The 27,244-nt window shown below is 38.7% G+C and overlaps 1 protein-coding gene across 1 annotated transcript in view; it reads right to left on the bottom strand.

Annotated features, from left to right (window-relative positions):
- Positions 1-12,946: 12,946 nt before the first annotated feature.
- Positions 12,947-27,244, bottom strand: part of ACVR2B (activin A receptor type 2B) — a 94,559-nt gene continuing 80,261 nt past the window's right edge. The window contains exons 9-11 of the mRNA XM_051983985.1: positions 26,926-27,064; positions 26,563-26,693; positions 12,947-24,203 (exon numbers count right to left, since the gene is read on the bottom strand). Of these exons, the coding sequence (XP_051839945.1) occupies positions 24,009-24,203; positions 26,563-26,693; positions 26,926-27,064 (465 nt within the window). The 3' untranslated portion in view covers positions 12,947-24,008. The remainder of the gene's footprint in view (positions 24,204-26,562; positions 26,694-26,925; positions 27,065-27,244) is intronic.

Below are 27,244 nucleotides of genomic sequence, written 5' to 3'. Positions count from 1 at the left end.
TGAAATGGGACAGATCCTAGGTAAAGATTCTCCATCCCCCACCCCAACCCCCCCAACCCCAGACCCACCCAGGAGTGGTGCTATAGAAAGCCTGCTTAAGCTGATAGAAGATCAAGGGCTACTTGTAACTTGGGGACAGGCAGCTAGACTTCTGGCTACATTAAAACGCACCTCCCCTTGGCTCTTAGAGGAAGAGAAAATCTCTCTAAAAAACTGGGCATTGGTTGGTCAACAGCTCTCCGCATATTACAATGAAAACGGTCCTCGTTCAGTTTCCATTGAAGTATTCTTTTTATATAATACGATACAGATGGCCTTAAAATACCGTACTTGTTCTAGGAGAAAAGGAAAAAACTCTAGGAATAGCCAAAGGGGGAAGCCTGAGATAAAGGAGGAAGACAAAGAACAGATTAATGGCCATATCCCCACAGGGCAGGGAGACTTAAGTAAGGCTCAAGGGTGGGGTGAATCTGAGGCAGCCTCAGCCCCACCTGAGGAGCAGGTAATTGACTCTCCTTCATCAACTCCACCCTCCTGGATGGAGGGAGGAGGGGTAGTGGGGGGGGGGGGGCAGTGACAGCAACAGCACCTCCCCCACAGCATCTAGCACCTCCCCCTCAGCATCCAGCACCTCCCCCCCAGTATCCAGCACCTCCCCCCCAGCATCCAGCACCTCCTCCTATGAGTAGATTGCAAAAGGGACTAATTAAGGCCAGAGAAGAAGGGAAAAATGTATCAGAATTTCAACACCACATTTTTCCTGGAATTCAACAGTTTAATTCTTCAGGTCAAGAAAGTAGAAGATACTCACCTTTTGATATAGAAATTCTCAAAGACCTGAAAAAAGCTTGCACTCTTTATGGGGCTACATCAGCTTATGTTAAGATGCTATTACAAAATTTGTCTTTTGAAATCTTGACCCCTAATGACTGGAAATCGATAGCAAAAATATGCCTAGAACCTGGACAGAACTACTTGTGGCTTTCTGAATATAGTGAACTCTGTAGGATACAAGCCCAACAAAATATTCAAAGTGGAGTTCATACTGCAATCACCTGTGACCTACTAACAGGTACAGGTCCTTATGCAGATGTCACAGCACAAATTAGTTATTCTGTAGCAGCATATCAGCAAATTGCTGATAATGCTATCAAAGCGTGGGCTTCTCTTCACAATAAAGACGACAAGGGGGGGGCCTTCACAAAAATAACACAAGGGCCAAATGAACCCTTCGCTGACTTTGTGGGACGCTTGCAGACAGCTATCATAAGAATAAATGGAGAAAATGCAATAACAGACATCTTGATAAGGCAACTTGCTAAGGAAAATGCTAATGAGGTTTGCAGAAGAATTATACTAGGACTGCGCAAGGATGCTCCTTTAGAGGAACTCATAAGACGTTGTGCCACAGTGGGCACAGGTGCCTTTTATAGCCAGGCTATGATGCAGACTTCCCAAAATCCAAACATGAGAAGACAGAATCCCTCTTGGCAAGGGACTTCCAGAGAGACTCGTAGATGCTTTCAGTGTGGAAAAGTAGGACATCTGAAAGCTCAATGTTGGTATAGAGATAGAATGGGAAGACAAGGTGGGAGAACAAGATCCCAAACCCCATGTCCAAAATGCAACAGAGGCTTCCATTGGGCCTCAGAATGCAGACAGATTCAGGGAAACGGGATGAGGGGCCCAGCCCCAAGGCCCAAGGCAAAAAACACTTGGGGCATGATGGCAGCCAATGGTGCACCCAGAGAGTGCCTAGAAGTCCAGTACCCAGACATGACCAATCAGCCAGAAATCCATATGATGGGAGAAGGGGATTACACAGTCAACCAGCCAGGAAGCAACCTGATGGCAGAAGGGAATTACAATTGGGGAGAATAGAGCTGTATGCAGCTGGGACAACTGAGATACCCCCTGGAGAGGTGAAATCTGTTCCTCTCCAGCCTATGGATCCCCTACCTCCAGGCACAGTAGGCTTGACCATTTCACCTCCTTGTATGTACAAAACAGTGTCCATCCACACACTGATGTGGGAAACTGGGGAATGTGTAGATAATATCCCAGTCACTAATACAGGTAGACAATGTGTGACTTATCACCCAGGAGACGTAGTAGCATCAGGTTTACTCATACAGAATCCTAATAAGCAGCCTCGTGATAGTCACCCAGGTTCTGACTCCAGACCACAAAAACCAGAAATATATTGGACAGCAGCAGTAACGGCTGACCGACCTATGCTCACTATCTATATAAATGGCCTACCATTGGAAGGATTGGTAGACACAGGTGCGGATCGTACAGTTATTAGAGGTGCCAGTTGGCCCAGTCACTGGCCAAAGATTAAAGCAGATACCTATATGTCTGGAGTAGGAGGATCAATAGCAGCTGAAGTTAGTGCTGCCCCTATGAGATGGACTTTTGAAGGCAAAACAGGAGTTTTTACTCCTTTTATAGTTGAAAAAATCCCCATCAATCTGTGGGGAAGAGACGTTTTACAACAATTGGGGTTAAAAATGAGTACTTCGGTTTTTTAAGCAGGGCTGCTGTTGAAGGCCTGCCAACACTTTCACCTATTCCTATCCAATGGAAAACTGATACACCAGTGTGGATAGAACAGTGGCCCTTAAGTAGCGATAAAATTCAGGCCTTATTAGATATAGTACAGGAGCAGCTTGAACAAGGGCATTTACAACCTTCTCTAAGTCCTTGGAATTCCCCAGTGTTCGTTGTAAAAAAGAAATCGGGAAAATGGAGGATGCTCACTGATTTAAGAAAAGTGAACGAACAGATGGAAACTATGGGAACTCTTCAGCCTGGACTTCCATCTCCTACTCAGCTTCCTAGAGAATGGCCTCTTTGGGTTATAGACATCAAGGATTGTTTCTATTCCATTCCTCTGGATAAGGAGGATATGAAGAGATTTGCCTTTTCGGTGCCCAGTGTCAATTTAGCTGAGCCTTATAAAAGATATGAATGGACGGTTTTGCCACAGGGTATGAAGAACAGCCCCACTATGTGTCAAATGTATGTTGCTGCTGCTCTTGCTCCAATAAGAAAAGCATTTCCAAAAGTTATGCTATTACATTATATGGATGATATATTGGGATGTGCACCTGAGGAACAAATTCTAGAAGCATGTCTACAAAAAAACCATAGAAACACTAAGATACTACAAACTTCATATCGCTACAGAAAAAATTCAAAGACATGCTCCTTTTCAATATTTAGGATATGAAATATATCCTAAGGCACTTACTCTACAAAAACTGTCTTTAAGAACAGAGAGGTTGAACACCTTAAATGATTTCCAAAAATTAATAGGAGATATCCAATGGATGCGTCCAGTATTAGGTTTAACTACCAATCAATTGCAACCCCTATATGACATTTTAAGGGGAGACACTGCTTTAAATTCACCACGCCGGCTTACAAAAGAAGCTCAAGAGACCTTGAGAGAAGTTGAACTGGCTTTATCCAATGTAGTTGAGAGAGTAACTCAAAAACCCTTGGAAATATCAGTTTTTGCTACGAAAGAAGCACCCACAGCAGTCCTTCATCAAGGAGACAGTGTGATAGAATGGGTGAACCTCCCAGCACAACCAGAACAAAGCCTTACGTCTTACCCAGTGCTTGTGGCTAGAATTCTATTAAAGGCCATTAAGCGAGCAGTACAATTATCTGGGACAAGACCTGACAAGATATATACCTTCTATACAAATGCACAAATTAATGTATGCTGTGAAACCATCCCAGAGTGGCAGATTTTATTGGCCATGGCTCCAAATTTTGCACATGGATCTCCATTAAAGATAACCAGACTACTGCATAATTGGCAATGGATTTTTGAGGAGAAGGTTTCTAAGGTTCCTCTTGAAGGACCAACCATTTTTACAGACGCAGCCAAACAAAATATTTGTGCTGTATACTCTCATGATCTAACCGTAAAAAGAGTAGTCAGAACTCCTTTTCAGTCCACTCAGCAGAACGAATTATATGCGATCATGCTAGCTCTCACTTATTACCCAGGCGACATAAATATAATATCTGATTCAGCCTATTCAGTAGGTGTGGTACAAAGAATTGCCACAGCCCAAATAAAATTTGCAGCTTCTAATATATATCAGCTCTTTAAGGAACTTCAAGAGCAAGTGAGAAAGCATCCAGGAAAGATTTATATCCTGCATGTCCATTCACATAGTGGACTTCCAGGTCCTATTTTTGATGGAAATTCAAAGGCAGATAGCCTTTTAACTATATTGGCCAGTACGCCTTTATTTCAGGAGGCCCAGGAATCCCATTCTAAATACCATCAGGCTGCTCGAGCTTTGCGTTTACAGTTTGGGATTACAAGAGAAGAAGCTAGGAGCATAGTGAAAAGCTGTACAGCTTGCCTTCCCTTCCACGCTCCTACACTGCCTCCAGGGAAGAACCCTCGTGGTTTGAGACCCAATGAAATCTGGCAAATGGATGTGACTCATTATAAATCTTTTGGTCGTCTGTCTTTTATCCACGTTGTGGTAGACACCTTTTCAGGATTCACTTTTGCCATACCAGAAGCAAAAGAGACAGCCCGAGTGGTCACTGAATTCCTCATTCAAGCATTCGCAATTATGGGTGTGCCACAAGAAATAAAAACAGATAATGGACCGGCATATACCTCCAAACATTTTGAACACTTTTGTGCACAGTATAAGATTCTACACACTACTGGCATACCCTTTAATCCTCAAAGTCAAGCAATAGTAGAAAGAAGAAACAGAGACATTAAGACACTCCTCCAAAAACAAAAGAAAGGGGGAGCCACGGGTAACCCTAGAGAACTTCTAAATTTAGTTCTTTATACCATTAATTTTTTAATCTTTGATAAAGATGCACTGGCTCCAGCAGACAGGTTTTATAACCCACCAGAAGAGCAGTGTCCAGTGCGAGCAGCTCCACTATCTTTAGATAATCGCCAGGTGATGTGGAGAGACCCAGAAAGTGGTGAATGGAAGGGACCAGATAGGCTAACTGCTTGGGGGAGAGGATTTGCTTGCATCTCTACAGGTGGAGAAGGAATCAGATGGGTGCCTACGAGCCGCATTCGCCTTGTCCATCGCAGAAAGATGGAGCAGACCCTTGAAACAAAGGAGAAGACCCAAGAAATATCGGGTGGTTCTGTTGCTGATTGTGCTCATAAGAATTATTAGATTCCTGGCACATGAACTAATGGACAATGGAATCCTATTGGACTGTTTCTAGGACTTATGGACATGTGTAAATTTTCAGATTGATTCTTGTTATTTGTTACATTACTACTAGCCTGTGTTATATTGCTATGTGCTCATGTAAATTATGTATAATGCCTCCCATATTGATGGATTTATGTATACCATGTATATCTGTTACAAAGTTCTGGCCCATATTGATGGATTTATGTGTACCCCCTCAGAAACCCCCTATGTTTTAAAACAAAAGAAAGGGGGAGATGTTGGAATCCTTACTAACTGCTAAGTAATTAGAGTTGATCTAATCTTACAAGAAGTTGTTTTGGCCAGAACCTGAAACAAGGTACTAAGTAGAACTAATCAAGACAAGGCTTGTGTTCCCACCTTTACTCATTGGACTCCACAAGTATGCTAGCTTCAAAAAGTACACTTTCTACACCACACCTTAAAGCTCTTTGGGCCAGAGAGCACTATGGGAGAAAACCCATAATCCCATTCTCTCAGAAGGTTCACATATAAGGCGAGACAGCCATTCCAGAATACATTTTTTCCTCTTGGCTGGCTGATCGCGCTAGACTCGAGAGAAACGACTCTGCTGCAGAGAACACTTTTGACGGATTTCAGTGGAGCTATGCCAGAAGCCATCTCTGCTGGAGGCAGAAGAAAGCAGAGGCAGAGGCTGAAGGACAGGACCTTTGGATTTGGAGACATCCTAAGGGCTCTAAGCCTCTAAACCGGCTGTGCCCTGAGAAGAACAAACTCCAACATTTGAATTCTAACAACTATGAAACCATTATTTGTTGTAGGATTAAATCAATGCTAAACTAGATTTGACCACTGTCTCCTCAATTCCACTTACTTAGCACCTTGAAAGAATCCTAACATCACTCAACATCATCTGGGTAGGACAGAGCTGAGTTTTTAATCCAATGCACCTATTACTATATTGCCTGGCTTTAACTCCTGAACTACCCTGCATTTATCCTTCCTTGTGTGATTTGAGGCAAGTCACTAGTACCTTAACAAATATTAAATTTTAAATTTTAAAGGATTGTCAAGAGAGAGATTAGCCTTTTTTTTTCCACTCAAGAGAAAAATAGCGAGCAGTGTGTGGAATTGGCAAAGTAAAATTCAGGCTTGATGACAGGAAAATTTTACTATTTACACCTAGTTATTACACAATAAGAGGAAATAACCACTTGAGTATGTCTAACACAGTCTCCTCAGGTATGGATTTGACTCCGTGGCTATTGAAGTCATGTCCAATTCAAATATTGTCATTATATGACTTAACCTTTTCTGAATCCTAGTTTCTCATCTTTAAAATGATAAGGTTGGAATCATTGATTCCTAAGATCCCATAAAATTAAAAAGTCTAAGGGTCCTAGTAATTTTCAAGGCTAGTCTCAAACCTAGATATTTAAAACTATATCCTTAAAAATGTTTATATAACTAACAGCCCCTTCTTAACAATCACTTCTTAAGTGCTGTATGTAAAGCACTATGCTATAAATCAGGGATATAAAACCAAAAATAAACATCTCTCCCCTCAAAGGGTTTACATTCTATTGAAGAAGGGAGAGGCAAAACAAAATATCTATAAATAATTGAATATTAATGTAGTTGTATTAAAAGTTTTTAGTGCCATCTTATCTAGGGCTCTTCAATCTGACCATGTCAGCCTGCTCTCATTTAATAACTTCAGTGGCTCCCTATCACTTCCTCACTCAAATATAAAATTCTCAGTTTGGCTTTTAAAGCCTTTCATCACTTGTCTCCTGTCTACCTTTTCAGTCTTCTTATACCTTACTCCCTAGTCATATCCTCTGATATAATTACCCTGGCAATTTTCTTTATACAAGATACTCCACACTCTGACTATAGGCATTTCATTTCTACTGACTGCTTCCCATGTCTATAATTCTTTCCCTTATCTTTGCCTCCTGATTTTCCTGGCTCTTTTCCAAGTCTCAGCAAAAGTCACACTTCTCTATCAAATGCCTTTCTCAGTCTTGTTAATCTTAGAGCCTACCCTCTGAGATTAACTTAAATTTATCCTGTATATATCTTATTTGTACATGATTTCCATAGGGTCTTTCCCATTAACCTTGTGAGCTCCTTGAATGCTGAGACTATTTTCAGTTATTCTTTGGATCCCCAACACTTAGCACAATGACTAGCATGTGATAAATGATTAACAAATATTTGTCAACTTGATCCACTAGCTCCATTAAAACAGATTAGTGAGATATGAGAAAATGGTAAGACCTGCCATGTGGGTTAATGTTAAGAAATCTTCTATGTAATTGGAGTTTTGGAACTAACTGAAATCAGAGCAGGAGGCACTTCTCTCTTATCCTTGACAACAATTTGATATGGCAAAATTTGATATGGAAGGTGGAACTGAGTCTGGAATTCTTAAAGGGACATAGATAATCTGCAAGGCATAGACAGGAAGTAGGGAACTCAAAAGCTGAGCAGAAGCAACAGGACTCAGCTTTCTCAGGACTTAATCCAGGGGTCCTCAAACTACAGCCCTCAGGCCAGATGCAGCAGCTGAGGACGTTTATCTCCTTCACCCAGGGCTATGAAGTTTCTTTATTTAAAGGCCCACAAAATAAAGTTTTTGTTTTTACTATAGGCCAGCCCTCCAACAGTCTGAAGGACAGTAAACTGGACCCCTATTTTAAAATTTTTGAGGACCCCTGAATTCTAAACCATAAAGAATAGGCAACAGGCAAAGAGAAAAACTAAAAGAAAAAGGAAAAAGCCATTGGCTCTTCTATCTCCCCATATCTTCCTTCCCTCACCCACTCCTCCAGCTCCAAGTATTTGGGGGCAAAAGACCCAAGCCAAAGCTCAGTTATATGCATCTTATCAAAGACCAAGAATAGTTCCTCCCACAATCCTCCCTGATCCAGAAAAAAGAAAAAAATGTCTGCTTTTTCCCGACTTCCTTTCTCTGTGTCTATCTCATAGAAGCAGATAGTCTACTGCTTTCTTTTACTTAAATGGTTCCCATATCCTGATTTTTACTTCAGATATAAAAAGCCCAGAAGTTAGCTTGAAATAAGCATAAGTTTAAATTGGAGCACAGAACTAAACTTTGATTAGTAATTTTCCACCTTGAAAACTGGCAAATGATATAAATCAGAGCTTGATTTATTTGGTTGAATATATTCTTAAGAGAGTGATGGAGAGAATAAATAATGTAAATTAAACTTCAAAGTGTATTGTAAGTATATATCTTTCCCCCAGAGAATTGGTTATTAAATAGTTACCAACAGATTACTACACCTATGTTCTTTCTCTCTTTGCCCTAGAAAGAGACTTTTCCATATTCAGAATGTGGGGGCAGAGGATTCTCACAGTTGAATTGAGGATGCCCATTCACTAAAAGAATGAGAGAGTCTGCATCCTTCCAGTTACCATGGCCCACAGCTCTATCTGTACAGAGCCAAGACTATGCTGCAGAAGTGACCAGACCAGACCATAAACTTTAGTAGGAACCAGAGAGCTAGAGACATTGTCTACCAGGAGTGTTGTTCAACTATTTTAGTTAGGGGAGATTTTTTTGTGACTCCATTGGAGTTTTCTTGATAAAGATGCCATGATGGTTGTCGTTTCCTTCTCCAGTGGATGCATTTTGTTAGGCAACCCGAAGTTATTGCCTAGGATCATTGAGCTGGGAAGTAATCACTGAGCCATCAAACTGCTTCAGGAACCTGTAGGAATAGTGAACTTAGGGTAGGAAAAAAATACCTTTCCTGGTTTAAATTCAGGTCCAGAGCTCTAGATCTAATCACCTCCTATTTCTTCTCCACACCTGTGGTCTGGATGCTTCAGGACTTGTCCACAACCACTCCAAAGAGCAGAAAGGCTAATCAGGAGGAGTTGCAGGTGACACTTGGGCAGAAGGCCCTACAGGGTACAAAACCATTTTCCCTTTAATTTTTTTTCTATGCTTAATAAATTTTGTGGCCAGGACTGACGGTTTGTGTTTCATGAATGTGTACAGTCAGCCCCTCTTTGGTCTGTCCTCTTCCTTCTAGGAGGGCTTCTGGTGAAAGAGGAGAGATCATTTTGCAAAAAAGGTAGAGACTATGGGTTTTGGCTCTTTGACTCAGCATTTGTTCTTTTTTTTGTTGTTTTCTTAAGTGAAAAAGTCTGGTGGCTATGAGCTTGTGCCTTCTGAACTCTGAGTGAGCTACCAGTGAACCTGGAAAGGGAATCTGTACAACATTTACAACCAGCTATTTTAACTCCGAAGCCCCAAGAAATGATATTCAGGATCTAGCTCCGGAATAGCTAATACAAAGGTTCCTCCAGCTGTGATGCAATGCCGCATCAGCATGCAAACTCCATGGGACCCATGTTATGTATTTGCATTTCCTGAGTTCATTCAGCCCAGAGGTGAAGTAGTATAGGGAGGAGTATGCCCCCAAGATGTTGGGGAGAAAGGCAACTGTTTGTATCTTTATTGTTGCAATATCTTAAAAGCAAACATTTCTTCATAAAAGCTTTTTAAAAAGTGGTATTATGAGACACAAATACAGAGAAATGTGAACATAGATGTTCCTCTTTTATAATATTCTATCTCATATTCTATGCTTAGCACTCAGCTACCATGGATTTTAACTTGACCAGTTGCTCATAACCATAGGATTTTGTGATGTGGAAAAATTATCATACATTCTTTCCAGAGAAACCATTAAATATACACTGGGATGGTGGCTTGAACATATTTCCCTCTGGTGGTCAACTAAGATATCACACCTCTCTGGATAATTAATACTGGTTAGAATATTGTCAGAGTATTAACAGAATACTGGTCAGCTCAGATCGTTGGTTATTTTATATTGCAACTACCATATTTCAAATGCCATATATGTCCATAAAACATGCACCTGTAGTCCACAGGAATCACAGACAAGTGGCTTAGTGGACAGAGGGCCAGACCCAGAGTCAGGAGTTCAAATCCATCCCCACTTAGTCTGTATGAGCTTAGGCATGTCATTTAACTGTTTGCCTCAGTTTCCTCATCTGCAAAATGAGCTGGAGAAGGAAATGGTAAACAACCCTAGTGTCTCTGTTAATAATACTCCACATAGGAGTCATCCAATTAAAACCCCTGACTTTAGTAGAACACTACCTAGGGAGGATCAAGAAATGTCTCTTGTAGGAGGTTGGACTGAGATATACATTGGAGTAAGTTAAGGATTTGTGGAGGTGGGTCACCTAGGCAAAATGAGGTAGAAAATGTAAAGTTATATACAAAGAATTGCCAGTGAGTTAGGTTTGACCAAAATAGGGAGTACCTGAAGGTAAATAACACAGTAAACTGTCTGCAAAGGGAGGCAGAAGCCATATGCAAGAGCAGTGATGTCAAAGTAAACTTTAAATGGGGGTTACTAATCCACCAAGTAGCTGCATATTGACCTAATTTTTTAAAATTTAATGTTACCTATATTTTATTGCATCTAATATTTCCCAATTCTACCTTAATATGACTTTGGTCTCATTCTGGAGTGTTGTGGGTCTGCTTGGGGCTTCAGGCCATGCGTTTTGTCCCCTCTGTCCTAGATAACTCTAAATAGGAAGCTAAGGATTTTTACTTTATCTTAGAAACAACAGGAACTCACTGGACATTTTTAGGTAGGATCATGATGTGGACAGATCTGTATTTTAGTAGTAACAACTGGGAGCTATATGGAGATAAGACTTGACAGGGGAAAGACCAATCAGGTTATTGCCAGGCAAGGGTAGATAAGTACTTGAGTGAGAGTGGTGGCTAAAGAAAAAGTGATGGATATAAGAGATATTGGGTAGGTAGAAACAGTAAGACTTGGCCTGTCTTGATCTTAGCAAGATCAAAAGTAGGGAGAGAGGGAGAAAAGGCGAGAGACAGACAGACATAGATATAGAGAGAAGACAAAGACAGACAGGCAGAGACAAAGAGAGACAGAGATGAGAGAGACAGAGACAGAGAACAGAGATAGAGACAAAAAAGAGACAAAGACACAGAGAGAGAAGAAGGAGGAGGAAGAGGAGGAGGAGGGGGAGGAGGAGGATAAAGGATGACCCCAAATTGCAAAACTAGGTGATCAGAAGAATAGTGACAACCTCGGCAGAAACAGTGAAGTAAGGAGGAAGGATGGCTTGGGAAAAGGAAACGTAGCAAACTCCATTTTGCATGATATTGAATTTGAGATACCTGTGGGACACATCCAGGAAGAGCTGTCTAATGGAGTATTGGTAATGCAAAACTGGAGTTCCAGAGAGAGATTAATCTGGTAATATAAATATGGAGTTCATCTCCATAGACATAGTAATTGAACCCATGGGAGCTGAAGACATCACTAAGGGAGAAGGAATAGAGAAGAGGGTCTAAGAGAGATATTTTTCTATAGAAAATCTCTTGAGATCTATGTCAGATTTGTCAGGCTGTTGAGGAGGGAAATAAAGCTTGTGAAAGTACTTTTTTCAGAAATGGTTTGGTTCCCATCCCAGCTATCATCTGGCTGAATTTGGAACTTGGTAGCAGGATGATGACAGGGAGTATTTGAGCACAGGAAGTGCTCCCTGCAAGGATCAGGCACATCATAAGGGACTTAGAACTAGAGAGCTGAGGGCAATGGTGGCAACTTTACTTGGTTCATTAAGAAGGTTCAGTCAACAAATACATTAAATAGTGAAAAGCAATGCTTGTCTTAGAGAAAATATATAGGTTAGATAAGGCAAAAAAAAAATCAGCAAAATTCCATTTCCATCATTTCTCTACAGGGACTTCATGAACTCTCTGGAACATATGGAAGTAACTTCTTGAGTTCTAGGTTTCGTCAATGGAAGTGACAATGACCATGGACCATAAATGAGCACAAGAAATAAGCAGAGAAGGATGAAGGAAGAGTAAAAAAGGGAATGTGAAAAGAATAGAAAATAATTTACACTGAGCCAGAGATCAAATAAAAATGAGGCAATCATTTGGCATGGTGGATAGCGTAGGACTCAGTGATCAAGAAGATTCTTATTCAATTACGGTCTTAGGCTCTTAGGGGCTGTGTGATCCTGGACAAGTCACTGAAGCTCTCTACTTCAGTTTTCACATCTGTAAAATGGGGAACACAATAGTACCTACCTCCCAGAATTGTTGTGAAAATCATATCAAATAATACAAGTAAATCACTTCGCAAACCACAAGTCACTGTGTAAAATTCTGTTATTAGCTAGCAAGTCACTTATTCTACTGCCTGTTTCCTCAACTATAAAATGCAGGTAGCAACAGCCCCTATTTCTCAGGGTTACTGTGAGAATCAAAAGAGCTATAGTGTGTCTGACATACAGCAAGTGCTACATAAATGTTAGTTATTATTATTATTATCATCATCATCATCTATAAAGTGCCTCAGCACATAGTGGGCACTATATAATTGATCATTCCTTTTCCTCTTTCCCTGTCATCATTAAAATGAGCTGGCAAGAAGCCTTGCGCCAAGGAAAGTATGGCCAATTTAGGAAGTTCCAAAAGAGAACCTCAGGCACTAAGAGACCAAGGACTCCTAATATGCTCCTGACATTAAGGCTCTTCCCTCCAGAAAGCTTTTCACTGAGTTCTTAGAACACATAGTTTGCAGACCTCAGACAGATCCAGAAAGCTTTGCACTTGCTTTCCTTTATAATTCCATTCCTTGGAAGTCTATACTTTCTTGTAATGAACAGAGAACACAGACTGGTGGTGGTTGTTTTTTTTTTTTTTTTAATTTACCGTTTATTTTCATATACAAAAAAAGATAAACTTGAAATCGCTCTTTCTACGGTTTTTCTCCTATTCTGTTGGGGCGTGGCTGCTTCTTCACACAGGGCAAAGACTACATTCATACTGGTTTATTCAGGGACCCAGTGCAGCAAAGCCCCAACTTGGCAGATCTCATTTCAAACTTGATACTCATTTCTAAAATTACCACAGTAAAAAGGAGAACAAAGAACCACGGCAAATGTAGGAACTATGATACAATGTTCTTTCTGAAATTTCTTCAATTTGCAACTGCAATACATGGATGTCTGCTTTAGGCCATTTTATATGTATGCATGTGTGTATATGTGTGTATATATGTATATGTATACATATATATACACATACATATGTATATAATAAATATCAGCACACTTTTTCAAACCAAAAGGGGGTAACAGCAACAAGCTTAACTCTGTATATTCCTTTTCTTTAACAGGATACTTTAGAATAACTTTTGTTAACTCAGTAGTACAAGCTATCTCTGTTCTACAAAATTTTTATTTCAAAGCTACGAGTGAAATATAACCTACAACATTTACATTTCACATATCCTGGTATACAAACAGTACTTATCGAATTGGAGTCAAGGACCAGAAGTCATTAAATTAGTTTTACTGTTTGAAAGAGCTTCCTCAATTCAGTTTTGCTGAAATCAAATGAAGTTTTGAATCACGTACTGATCACATCTTTAGAGCTTACTAATCTGTCAAACTGAATGTTGGAGAAGCAGGTCACTGCAGAACTCTGACACATATACTTTTTATATACAAGTTAAGGAACACAGCGCAATAAGACTTAGCTATCCATCCTAAAACTGACATACACATACTAAGCTAGACAATTCTTAGGAATTTTTTTTTCCTTTTCCTTTCATATAAAGAACAAGTTTAGAAAGAGCTGGTTAAAAACTGATGTGTAATTGTTTAAAATGGCAAATGTAGAGGTATGTCAGTTCTTCGTGCTGGTTCCAAAATCCATCTCAAGACTTTTGTACCATTCTGTGTTGTTGAATTATGTCTCATGTCGCATGTAGAGAGCTCTTTCTACAAGAATTGACATCAAATAAAACTCGGGTAAATTTGGCAGTACTGCATAAAATTAGTCAAACTTAAGGACAAATGTGAAATATATTCACTGGTGTAGGGAGGATGAAATAGGCCTTTGACTCAACCATTAAAATGATGTACAATTCAGAAGCAAATATTTGGGACAGTTGAAAAATGGCACTGTATGGATTCATGGCATTTAGCATTAAATTAAGGAGCATGTCACTAAACCTATAACCATCACCGCGCTTAATTCCCAAGTACCATTCTTTGCATCTTTACATGTCAGAAAATAATAATTTTTAAAAAGCCACTGGCATTTTTTTAAAGTTCCTCCTTTCTTCAGAGATTTTAATACTTTTAAAAGGGTTTTATTGAAGAATCCCTGTAATGACTCTCATTATTACACACTTAACCCTTGACACTGACTTGAACACTGATCTTAAAAAAAAAAAAAAAACCCCACCCAATTATCCCCGCCTTCAAATTGGTCATATTTAGATGAGAAAGTATTTCTTTAGGAAGAAATTGGCTGAAAATGTCTTTAAATCTGGTGGCAGTGCTCTCTGGCTAGCCCAATAGGAGCAAAGCCCTAAAAAAGAAATAGTCACCTGTATAGTTCAATAAAAGGTGGGTTTCATCAGTGTTCTGGGTCTGAGTCAGGATTCCCCATACCCTTTCCACCACACTAGTTTTGCCCAGGTAACGTTGAGATCAGGGATTCACTGCTCTAGGGGAACTTCAACAACATAGCCAGGTAGCTCTCTGTTACTTACTGAGTTACCACTTTGGAATCTGGGGTTTGACTGTTACCCCTGAGTTGGAATTCAGATAGCGATATAAATTCACTGTGTTGGTTAAAAATAAAATCAAACGACAAAACAACCACAACCCACAAGGCTTCATTTCACAGAGACAAATGCTACAAACTTCTTTCCAGAATGCACTGTGGTATATATATGTACATGGTGAGCTTTTGACCCAACCTTTTAAAGGAATGTTCTACACTTGAGCTTTAATCACTGAAAACTTTGCTACAAAGCCCTTAGCTTTGGAAATAATAATTTATATACAAACCTATCCAATGTAACCATTTTACCTATTCAGGTCTTAGAATACTGAAAACAGAATTAGCAGAGTAACAGGAAGCACTTTAGTTAACTCTCTTGAAGCACCCACCATTATGTTATTATTGGTCTAGCCAAAAAGCCCTTCTGATTTCAATATTGGAAAGCTTTTTCCCCCTTTTCAATCCTTGGGAATCATTTTCCTTGGGATAGGGAGAAAAAATATACAAACAATAACTCCACTCAAAAACTCCCAAACACCCAAATAGAGCATGGTTCCTTTGTGTATGTTACAATATTGTGGTATCAAGGAGAACCCAGAGAGCAACACTGTTCAACATAAGGTTTGAGGTAATTAGTTCTTAAAATAACTGGATCACAAACTGTATCCAGAAACAACATGTGGAAAATGAGGGCGAGATTGAGTTTTGAATCTGAAAAGACGGGTAGGGAAAGCTTACAGCAGTTGCTTTTACATGGGAGAAAAATAAAGGCACACAGAATTACATTCTAGGGCAAGTAGCTAGATATCTCAAAATTGTTATTTTACTGCAGAAATGGGGAGGGGAGGAGGAAACAGCAGGTCGTTGTTTTTTGTTTTGTTTTGTTTTGTTTTTTTACAAAGTATTACTCAACAAACGGAATTTAAGTAGTTTCCCTAGCTAACTGTGTACAGCTTTATCTCAAACCAGAATTTTTAGATAAGCAAGTCCCATCTAAGATGATGTCCTTGCCATGAACTTAAGAACCTGAGGGACTCCAGGAAAACCCTATCAGAGTATATGTAACCTTGGCCCAACCCAGGACTCTTTCCACTCTGGAGCAGAGAGAAGCACGGGTTCTAGAACAGATTCAGAATTTGCAATTAAAGTAAAAAGGGAAATTATCTCCATATTGGTTTTAATGTTGAATTCCCCCCTCCCCTGCCAACTCCTTCCCTTACTCTAACCCCAACCACATACATCAACTTTTCCACTAAACACAAAAACCCAAGTCTAAACTAAAAGCTTCCCTGTAATATGGCAGTAAAATGAAACTTTTAGTAAAGTGGATAAATCGATAAGTCTTCTAAAGTCTTGACACTATAATGCTCCTGTGCTAGAGGCAACAAGTTTCAGACTCAGAGAGGTCTCTAAATTTATTGGCTAAATCTCTTTACAGATTACATCCAAGTAGCAGATATCACTGCTATTACTGTCAGAATTGGTGATTTTCTATCAACTTTGATCAATGCAATAACAGAATAATTCAGTCCCTAATTAAAATATTTGGTCTCAAATGGGAAAATCTTAATTTTATTTTGTTGTTTGTAACTAAGAATTTTAGATATCTCCTGCACATACTCTTAAGCTACAAGTTACTATATTATATAGAACACAAGAGTTTTCCATGGGGTTGGGTATGGTCAAATAAAACCATATTAAAACAGACTATAGTCCCAAAGAGGGTCATTTTTTTTATTTTTGTTTTTTGTTATGAACCTTTGATTTTTTTCTAGTGCACACTTTGAAAGGTAAAGTTTTCACTTGATCTGGATACAAAATCATTCTTGTTGAAACACATTAACTTTACAAAAATAATCTGTGGTATAAAACAATTCGCAAGGTGTAGAATTCTTGCTAGTTTATGTAACTAAATATATATGTAGATATATATTCTTTAAAGTAAAATTTCAAGTGTCATTTCTCTATATAATCTACTCTTTTATTTACAATGTTTCTAAATAATATTCTGAATGCAAAAGTGATTCAAGGGTAAGGGAGAAGGGATTGAGGGTCTTAACCTACTCAGCACCTTGGAATACATTAGCCAGTAACTTCACTTAGCAGAACAGTCCTACCTAATAGTAGTGCTACCATGGCAAACAATCAGGAAAGGGCCTTTTGTAATAATGTTCACATTTCCCCCCATCTAGCCTGGATTCTACCTCATGGGATCATTTAAAGCAGGAGTGTCAAAATGAAATAGAAATTGGGACTAGTAATACTTATATGGGTTGTAGACTGGCAGTTTAAAAATATGGTTATCCATGTTTTATTGTATTTCTTACTTATTTTGTTAAATATTTCCCAAATTACATGGTTTAGGCAGCACTTAAATGTTGTAGGCCATGTGTTTGACAGCTCTGATTCAAAAGATTTGACTTTCAATTCATGGGAAATAAATGTATATATTTCTTTAAAAAATTATCTCCTATCAACAAGATAACTTTCTCTTTACTCAGAATTCAGAAAGACTCAAGATTCTGTAGTTTATTAGGAAAAATAATCTAAAAAAAAAGTGACCATTCTACTCGAAGTTATGGTCAATCTCAAAAATGCCCTTTAATCCAGCTATATTCTCTGGGGACAAGGCAGAATTCATGAAAATCAACAGAGACAGGTAAGACATTTTAAAAAGAAATTATGATATCTCTTAGGGTAGAGCATCATAAGATAGAAATACAAGTGCTTGGCACTCCCGGGACAAAGAAGAGTTACTCCAATCAGAAAGTCTTCATTCATCCATGGAAGATAAAATACTAAGACAATGTTAAATTATTGGCAATAATCCAAAGACTGAGTAATTTTTAAATTAGAAATCTTGTCAAAACTGAATTAACTATTAAAACTCCATTCAAAATGGGCTTAAATTAATTATAAATGCTAAGTTTCATTACCACTTCACTGGCATTTTGTTTATATTTAAGTCAAGGACTCCAGGGCTAATAATACCAAAAAATCATTTTCTGGAAAACCAACAAGGATAATTCAAAGACAGTTTAAATTTTGTGGGTATTTTTTATTTCATTTTCTTTACCTAAAAAATTAAGCTATCAAATACCAAAGGGGTTTCTATTTTCAGGGAAGAATTTATAAGCTTCCCGTTGATTGTGACAACCATGTCCACCAGTTTATTGAAAAACTCCTGAGTACCCAAATCAAAGAGAAGATTAAATATTTTAAAATACTGACATAAATAATGTGTCACTTGAATTGCTGGGCCTGCACTAGAGTGTGCTCATTTCTTCAAAATATTCAAAATCATGATTTAAAAGCTTTCTGAACCATCAGGCTGAGTAAATGACTTTCTAAGGACTAGAAGCTATCTTTTTTGGAAATAAAAGAATATTAAAAACTCATGTCAAATATATTAAATCTAATTGCGTCCTGGTTCAGATGTGACTGGTGTGATTATGTTAATTAGGATAAGTGAACAGACACTTAGGGAAAGTAATAATCAATGCAGAGCAAATGGAAAAACCATATAAGCAACATTCCTATTCCTGTGTGCTAAAAGAATCTATAGACTAGTAAATATTTGTATTCATTTCTTAAGCCAAGTTTACGACCACTGATTTAGCAACATTAAAATGTAACCTGTCTCCTTTCTCTTTCCAAATACTAGTCCTTATGAAAATTTACCCATTATGCTTAAAATGTATATATTTAAACTAGGTTAAATTTTATAGACCTTTTTTTAAAAAATGCCTTTTTAGGCCCAAATTAATTTTTAAATTAACTAGTTAAAATGAGGTTGGTTATTTGCTTTTCATTTTCAATCCTGAAAACCTAGACAAGTAATTTAAAAAGTTTCCAGTCCCAATTTTACACTTTACCAATAAGTGCTAGCAACACTCAAATCCCGTATCAAAAGAACAAAAACGAAAACAAAACAAAAGAAACCAACAATTATCAAGAAGGACAGAATACAAAATGGGTCTCGGTATTTGCAGGCTAATTCTATTACCCACTTATACTTTTTGGGACAAAGCAATTTTCATTATCATTGGATGAGAGGTGCTCTTGGAATGGAAACCTACATTGCTAGGCACTCAGCAAAGGAAGCTCCCCAAGATAAAATGAGTATGATTGTTACTCCTGTGGTCATCGTTATAGAGAATATCTGCTCTGGTGAGACCTTGGTGACCAGGAACAAAAATGATGGCAAAATGAGTTAATCTGTTAGTTGTAACCAATTTGTTTAAAAATAAGAGATAAATGGTTTGGTCTAATTCCGTAGGTTGATGAAAGAAATTACCAGAATGATCAGAGGGGTGGAAGACCCTTGCCTTATTTTAAAAGATTTGGGAATGATTTGGCCTTCAGCATGGAAGAGTCTCCTCATTGAGTAATGATACAGAGCTAGGTTCTTCTATCAGTGTTTGTTCACAGGAAAGGCAAGGAGCAATTTTATATTTGAGATGTAGAGTTGTTATAGACTTAGTCCTGATGGAAGAGTTGGAGGTCTAGTACACAAGGCCACAGGAGTATTGTCTTGGAACGCCACTAAGGACAATGGCCTCAACTTTACCTGGCTGACAACAGTGGCTGGACCCCTAGCAACATTAGCGAGCACTTGCCTAGTATCTGCTGTTGACGGCGATGATGATTCAGGGTCCTTCTTTAAGGAGTTAGGAGAAGATTTATCCAGTCTGACTGCTATCCCTTTGCAACAATCTCTCCTCACATAGCTGACTCATGAATGCCTGCCCTAGGATGTGGGATATAGCCACTGATGAGAACTTGACCATTTCAGATGGTAGCTTCCCTCAGCCTTGCCTTTCCTGGAGACCCCATGCTCTACAGTTTTAGCTTTTGTCTCCTGCCCCACTCCCCAATTCAGGATTGTGTTATTTCCACTGAGTCCCTATGCAATAAACGCCCGAAAGGCAAGATGCTTACCTGGGATTGCTCAGCTCCATAATGCTCCTGCCATACAATCATTAGTGCTATAAAACTGTCGGCACATCAGAAATGTCTTTGTTAATAAGAGCTTCCTGGGTCAGAATTCCCTCCAAAGTTCCAACTTCATAAGAAGAAGCTGATAAGAACTGAAGAATTCTGATCTGGAAATGCTTATTCCTGGAACCACCAAGTTCTCCTGTCTCTTTAATTTATCCCAGGTCAGGCTTCCACTATCAAATCCTCAGGGACATTTGGGCTAGTGCACTGAAACATCAAGACTGGTTTGAGTTCTTTAAAATTAGGAGTCAGGTAAATTCCTTTAATAATTTTTTTTTAATGGATGCTTTAAAAAAAATCACTGATACTTTACAATGACATAACCCTCTTAAAAGACTAAGTCCCATCAGGCTAAACAAACCAACAACTGGCCAACTTTGACAGTCTGTGTCATTCTGCAACTCTCACCTATCACATCCCTGCTGGCACACAGGAGGCATACTTTGTCAGAAAATCCTGGAATCCCTCTACTCCCAGAGTAGGTCTTTCATGAAGAAAATGCTACACAGCAGAAATGACTCTTAGAAGGACAAAGTCCCCAGATCCCATTTCCCAGTGCTCCATCTCATGGCCAGGCAAGCACTGAGAGACAATCCAATATTACCTTTGCACCAAACTAACTGTCCAAATCTGGACCAATATATTATTGCAAAGAGTGAGTTTTGTACCACTGGTCACATAAAACGGCAATATCAGATTTGTATCTCTGACAGCACAACCAAGACAGCAGAAGAACAAGTACAGAAGTGTACGATTGAAGACCACTTCATCCAACACCAGGAACACTGCAACTTCCATCTCCCAGAGGCTTCTTAGCAACTGCTGAAACCAATCTTCCTCAGTGATCAGTAGGGACTGTTTACCAAGGAGACTCTGCCATGTTACCTTCAGGGAATTGCCCTTCTGATTCAGCCATTGTCAAATGTTATCACCTAAAACATGCTCATGGATTCTGCTGAACCCCATTTATTAAAAGAGAGCCACCTGCAGAAAACTTTAAAGCCAGAGAACACCCAAGGGCCTAATTTGTTCAGTGTTTGATGACAAGGACCTGTAATCTAACAATTCCCTGCAGTAAAGAGAAGCTACATTTTGTTTTACGTGTTTTAATTTATCCTTCTGTATGAGAAGGTTGAGATGACTGACATTGAATAACAGAGAAAGCTAAAAAAATTATATATGGCACTTTCAATAAATATTTTAAAGCTTCTTAAAGAAATCAGATTCAAAAAAGCAACTGCTGTAAGGCCTATTTTAGCCATTACAAATAATTCTGAATGAAAAAAGAAATCCAAACAACATGGAGATTATGATGGAAAAAAAAAGACAGTACACCTTCTCTACCCTCCCACCCCCATGTCCTACTCTGAAACATTCTCGACTGGTTTCAAACTCTTGTAATATTAGCGATGAAGAGGAGGAAAATATTGAAAGGTAGAAGGGTGTGAACTCACACACCCCGTGGAACTCCTTAACACAAGAGTTACTGACATACACAAGCCCCTGTGTAGACATATACTCACAGAGCAAATAAAATCCTTATAACCAGCCCCAAATCAACCACATTACAAAATCATTTTTCAGTCATGCTACCTTCATCAAGACACCCTTTCAGGGATCCTGTTTCAGGAGCAGATTATTCATCATAAATTCAGTGATGTGTGTATAATGTTCTGCATACATGTGGGACAAGGGAGCATAACCAAAAATATCATGGTTTGCAAATGAGTGAGCTGAAGGAAACTATTTAATCACTGCTCCCAGAATGATATCTTTTTATAGATAGCCTCATGACATAGTAAGTAGGTATGTATAATGACAAATATGATAGACATGCATTTATTTGTTCACACGCCTATCTATTCTATTCTATCTCCTCTGGTAAATTCTCATAAGAAGTGTCATTTAAAATGAAATTCCATGTTGAAATGCACACAATTAGTAGGTCCAAGAGCTATATTTTTTAGTATGAAGGAAAATGGGGTTAGTTTTCATTCTGATAATCAAGGCATAAAAAAATGCCAAAGAATGATTTAAAAAAAAATAATAATAATAAACTTTTCACTGAAGGTCAGTTCTAATGCAATAAAATCACTTCCCCATTCTGCACACCCAAACTCTCCATCCCTTACGATAAAAAGATGTACTGTCTTTTAATAAAAACGGACCAAAGAAATAAAGAATGGAAATAGCTTTTGCAAATAAGAGTGACTAATGCCCAGGGATCCCTTAAGCAGGCAATCATTCTACAACCGGACACAGTTATTTACAATGGGTCATTACCAAACAAACAAAAAGAAAAAAAATGGTAGCACTTCCTAAAAGATTTTGGAACTTTTTTTTTCTATTTTTTTTCTTTTTTTAAAACTCCCTTGTCATAAAAGCCAACATACATTAAAATATACTTACTACAAGACAACACAACAAAATATATAATAAAACTCATACAAGTAGAAAATTCTGAGGTATTTCTGGTTTGAGGTGGTCTGTGGTCGTGAAGTTTTAATTTTTTTTTTCTTTTCATTTAAACCTCGGAAGCCACGTAGCGTGTGTGTGTGTGTGTGTGTGTGTGTGTGTGTGCATGTGTTTTAAAACATTGCATGTTTTGCAAATTAAAAATATTTAAATGTTGAATCAGCAGCATTAGGAACATTCACTGACTAGAGCAAATTTATGGCATAATAGGATAACGGTATTTAAGATATGCACCACTTTAAGACAAAATTTCATTACAGGGTTTAGAGAAAGCCATATCAACAAGCCACTTGGAAAAATGTTAAAAATCACCACGGTGGCTGCTCTTAAATCATTCCACCGCCACCACTATCATCAAATTGTCATCATCCTGATATTTCCTGGGTGCTGAAGTAGTGCTGTGGTCCACAGCCAAAGACCCTGGTCATTCTTCCTCCCTCCAGATAAAAATCTCTCCTTAAAGAGCTAGCAATTTTATTGTATTTATTTTAATGGTCTTAAGTAATTGTTCAGGCTGTGCCTGTCGGGTTATTCCTTTAACTATTCCAAGAAATGGGCAAAGTCCTTTCAATTTATCCATCTTAAAAAAAAAAAAAAAACACTTAACTAAAAACAGTGTTTTTCTAAAATATATATATATATGTTAAATATATATTTAGTTGTTAACTATTCATGATTATTTTAGGGAAGGAAAAGAATTAAATTTCTTAAATGAGAGTGAATTTTATCTGGAAGTTGATTGGAGTGGAGGAAAGAAATTCATTTTCCTTTTACTTCCCATCCATCTTATACTGAAGTCTTAAGATAATGGAAGAAATAAGAAGTAACGTTGCCTGTGTACTTAAAGAATAGTTGAGGCTTTCTGAAGTGCTTTCTCCAAACTCTGTGTTTGCTATTAATGCTCTGTGTCCAAAATGTCCTTCCCCTCATTCACTGATTACCTGAGAAGTAGCTCCATAACAAATGATGTTTCTCCAAATGCTGCAAAAGTCCGTCACGCCCTTCCCTACCCCACCCCCAGCACCAACCTCCCCTTTTCAACCCCCATATCTCAGGAGTTAATATCCTCTTCCTGGTTCTTCCTCCATTATAATGACACCCGTTAGATCCGTAAAAGACACATCTGCTGTTTTTGAAGCTCACTGTCTAAAAAGGGAAAAAAAATTTTTTAAAGGGCCTGGGAGATTGTGGAAGGGTGGACTGGGGAAAGAAACACCTTTTTTTTTTTTTGAGAAAGGTGTTTTTTGTAACAGTCTTTTAAAGTTTCCTCCAAAGTTTGCAGCATTATGTTTCCTAAGATGGGAGATGGATTTCTTTGTGTCACAGATGTTCTGCGGAGAAAACAGACCAACAAAGAAAAACCTAAAAAACTGAATCACAAACGGAAAACGAGGTTGTTGAGGTTCTGCGGCACGGACACCGTTTCTGCATTCACAAGTCGGGACCTGAATGCTTGCTGAGATGTCCATTGTTTTCAATACAGTAGAACAATATGCTGGTAAAAATTGATCCAATCAAAAAATAACAATAATAATAATAATAATTATAATAATAATAATAAAAAGGTCAAGATAAAATAGCAGCTGCATTCATGTGTTCGTTGGTTTTTATGGTTCTTTTTTTGTTTGTTTTTGTTTTTAGCTTTTTTCTTCTTCAAATTCACTGAGTCTGGAAAGACAAACAGGACCCAGGACTTAGATACTCGACTCTTTGGGGGGCAAGTCCACATTGGTGACAGATGTCACGAGGGAGACGAGGCAGTCCGAGGTAGTGCCATTGACAGATTTGCGGATCAAGGACACCCGTTCCTCCACACAGCCTGCAGAAAGTCTGGCCTCAGCATCGTGGTCCCAGCACTCCTCGATTGTCACACAAAGCTGTGCTAACCCCTGTGGGCAAGAGGGAAAAAAGAGAAATTAATCTCACTGAAAATGCCTCAACAGAGTCTTGTCAATTGGTGTAAAGTCATCTCTTGATGAGACTTGCTAGAAGACCTGTGTCAAATGAGTGACTAACCCCAATGCCTTCTTTCCTTTACCCCTCTACTCAGTTCATGTGGACTCAGGAAACAGTTTGAGAGACACATGATTAAAAACGGAAATCTTGCGCTATTTTTTTTTTAATCATCATAATATAATCACTCCAAAACCTAACAAAAACGAGTTGGGGATTATCTGTGCTTTTTTTTTTTTTTCTGATTTTCTCAGTGTCCTCAGAATTTAGCACAATTCCTTGCACAGAGAACACATGATGCTAAAACTAAAAACTTGCCAGATTTGACAATGAAAAATAAGAGAATCTAATCTTTTTTCAGGAAAAGAAAAGATGTGAAAGAAACAGAAAGGACTAAATGGCCATAGACAGACTATGGAGAAATGAAGTCATATACTCCAGTCATACTCCTACCTTTCTACATGTGTCTAGGGCTCTACGACTTACATATCTTTCTCCCCAGATTCTAGTAGAACATTCACTGCAATTCAGGTCCAACTTACTCTGTTTATAGATAGAAGACTCCCCTCTATAACATCCCAAATACTCATCAAGTTTTCCCTACCACCGTCTCCTCAACAAGCCAGCCCACTCCACTTTTGAAGCAGTGCTAATTCTTGGGGAGTATTTCCTTACATCAAGCTGCCCCTCTGAGAAACTATCCCCAAGGCCTTTCATTGTTCCTTGCTTGACCCTTTGAGACCAAAAAAAAACAATTCAAATCCCTTTTCCTCATGGCAATCCCTCAAATACTTGAAGACAGCTTTCATGTTTCTACATTCTCACCCAACCTTTTCTTCTCCAGGCTAAACAGTTTCATGTCCTTCAAACAATTCTCATATGGCACAGTTTTCAATTGCCTTATCAATTTAATCATCTTTCTCTGGGCTTTCTCTTGTTAAAGAAAAGGAACAGTAAGGGAGTTAAAGCATGTGTGTGTAATGAACAAGAAAAACACACAAGAAGCCCAGGAAACATCTTCTCATCTCATCTCTCTCCCTCTGTGTGTGTGTGTGTGTGTGTCTGTCTGTCTGTCTCTCTCTCTCTCTCCCCCTCCCTCTCCCTCCTTCCCTCCCTCCCTCCCTTCTTCTCCTTCTCTCCCTCCTCCCCCCTCTCTCTCCTCTCTCTCTCTCTCTCTCTCTCTCTCTCTCTCTCTCTCTCTCATACATACACACACACACACACACACACACACACACAGAAGGGAGAGATCCATTGAATTAAAAGATGAATGCAAATGACCAATATGATCTTGACTCAAATGCCTTTTTTCTACAGACTCAATAAGGTTAGGAGGTCCAGAAAAAAGTTGAAATTAATGTTTACAAAATAATCAGTTTTTGATGCTGCAAGGAGAACACTGTACAGCAGCACTGAAAGATGGTTAACTATGATAGACTTAGCTCTCCTCAGTAATACAATGGTCTAAGACAATTCCAAAAGTCATATGAGGAAAATGCTATCCACATCCAGAGAAAGAATTAAGGACTCTGAATGCAGAAAGTACACTATTTTCACTTTTTTTCTTTTTTTCTTGTGATTTTTTCCCTTTCGTTCTGATTCTTCTTTTACAATATGACTATTGTGGAGATATATTTAATAGGACTGTGCATATGAAACCTATATAAAATTGCTTGCTGCCTGGGAGAGGGAAAAAGAGATGGAGAAAAAAATTTGGAACACAAGATTTTATCAAATTGAATGTTGAAAACAATTTTTACATGAAATTGGAAAAAATAAAATACTATTAACTGAGAAAAAAAGAAAGTAATCAATTTTCAAAGAACTTATCATCAACTCATTTGCAATTCATTCTTCCTTCTCGGGACAGAGTGCAAAGAACATTGGATTTAAAATTGGGGGAATCTGGATTCAAATCTGAGCTCTGCCATTTATTTACTTCCTGTGGGACCACTGTCTTATTCACTTAACTAATGAGCCTCAGTTTCCTTACCAGTTAATGAGGAATTGGAGTAATACATCTTAAAGGTCAAGTTCTAGATGCTATGAATAGATAATTTAGAAAACCACAAATTTTTATAATCAGAAGCCTTCCTACTATGAAGAGTCACTCATTTTTATCCGGTTCTTAGGTGAAAACAATTTGAGGCAGTTCATCCCTACCATGATGAAATATGACAAACCTTTTAAAGTAATGCATGGGAAGTCATAAAACAAGACATTTCCTCTCTGCCATATCTGGCTGGGGACTACAGGGCAGGAAATAAGGAGGAGGAGGAAGGAAGAGACACTTACAGGATGCTTCAACCAGTGATCTTTGAAGGCAGGACGCATCTTTTTATGCACCACTACCTCTTGCAGGTCTTCCAGGGATGGATGTTGACCAATCTCTTCCTCAAAAGGTAACATGTACTCATCCACAGGCCCTGCAAAAATAGGCAACAAAATAGGGTCCCGGTTCATGCCTAGAGAGGATGTCCCATTATTCATCCTACCTTAACTGCCTTTATCACCACAGCAGATCAGCATAAGATCCAAGGCTAGAATGGCATGGCCTTGCATTGGGCACTAAACAAAGTCCATGACGTGTAGGGAAGACAGAGTTCTTGGATCAGGAGCTCGAAGCAAACCCCCTCCCACAGGTAATCAGACACTCACCATCCACAGCTGTGCATCTAGACACCAGCTCCCACAGAACCAGCCCCATTGCGTACATATCAATCCTCAGGAAAGCATCTCTCTGGAAGTTGATTGCTCCTTCCAGCACCTCTGGAGCCATGTACCGCCTGGTTCCTACCTAGTTAGACAGACCACAAAAGTAGGAGGTGAGAAGGGAAAGGAGGATATGCTACAGAAACTGGGGTAGGAAGACTTAGAGTGAAAAGCAAGTGGCTTAGCAGACTGAACAATGGCTGTATTGTTAGAATTGTCTTGGATTAAATCCTGCCTAGGTCACCGAGCCAGAGATGAACAAGTT

Source organism: Antechinus flavipes, chromosome 1 (genome assembly GCF_016432865.1).
Source record: "Antechinus flavipes isolate AdamAnt ecotype Samford, QLD, Australia chromosome 1, AdamAnt_v2, whole genome shotgun sequence".
Taxonomy (NCBI): Eukaryota; Metazoa; Chordata; class Mammalia; order Dasyuromorphia; family Dasyuridae; genus Antechinus; species Antechinus flavipes.
This window is presented reverse-complemented; position numbering and strand designations above follow the sequence as displayed.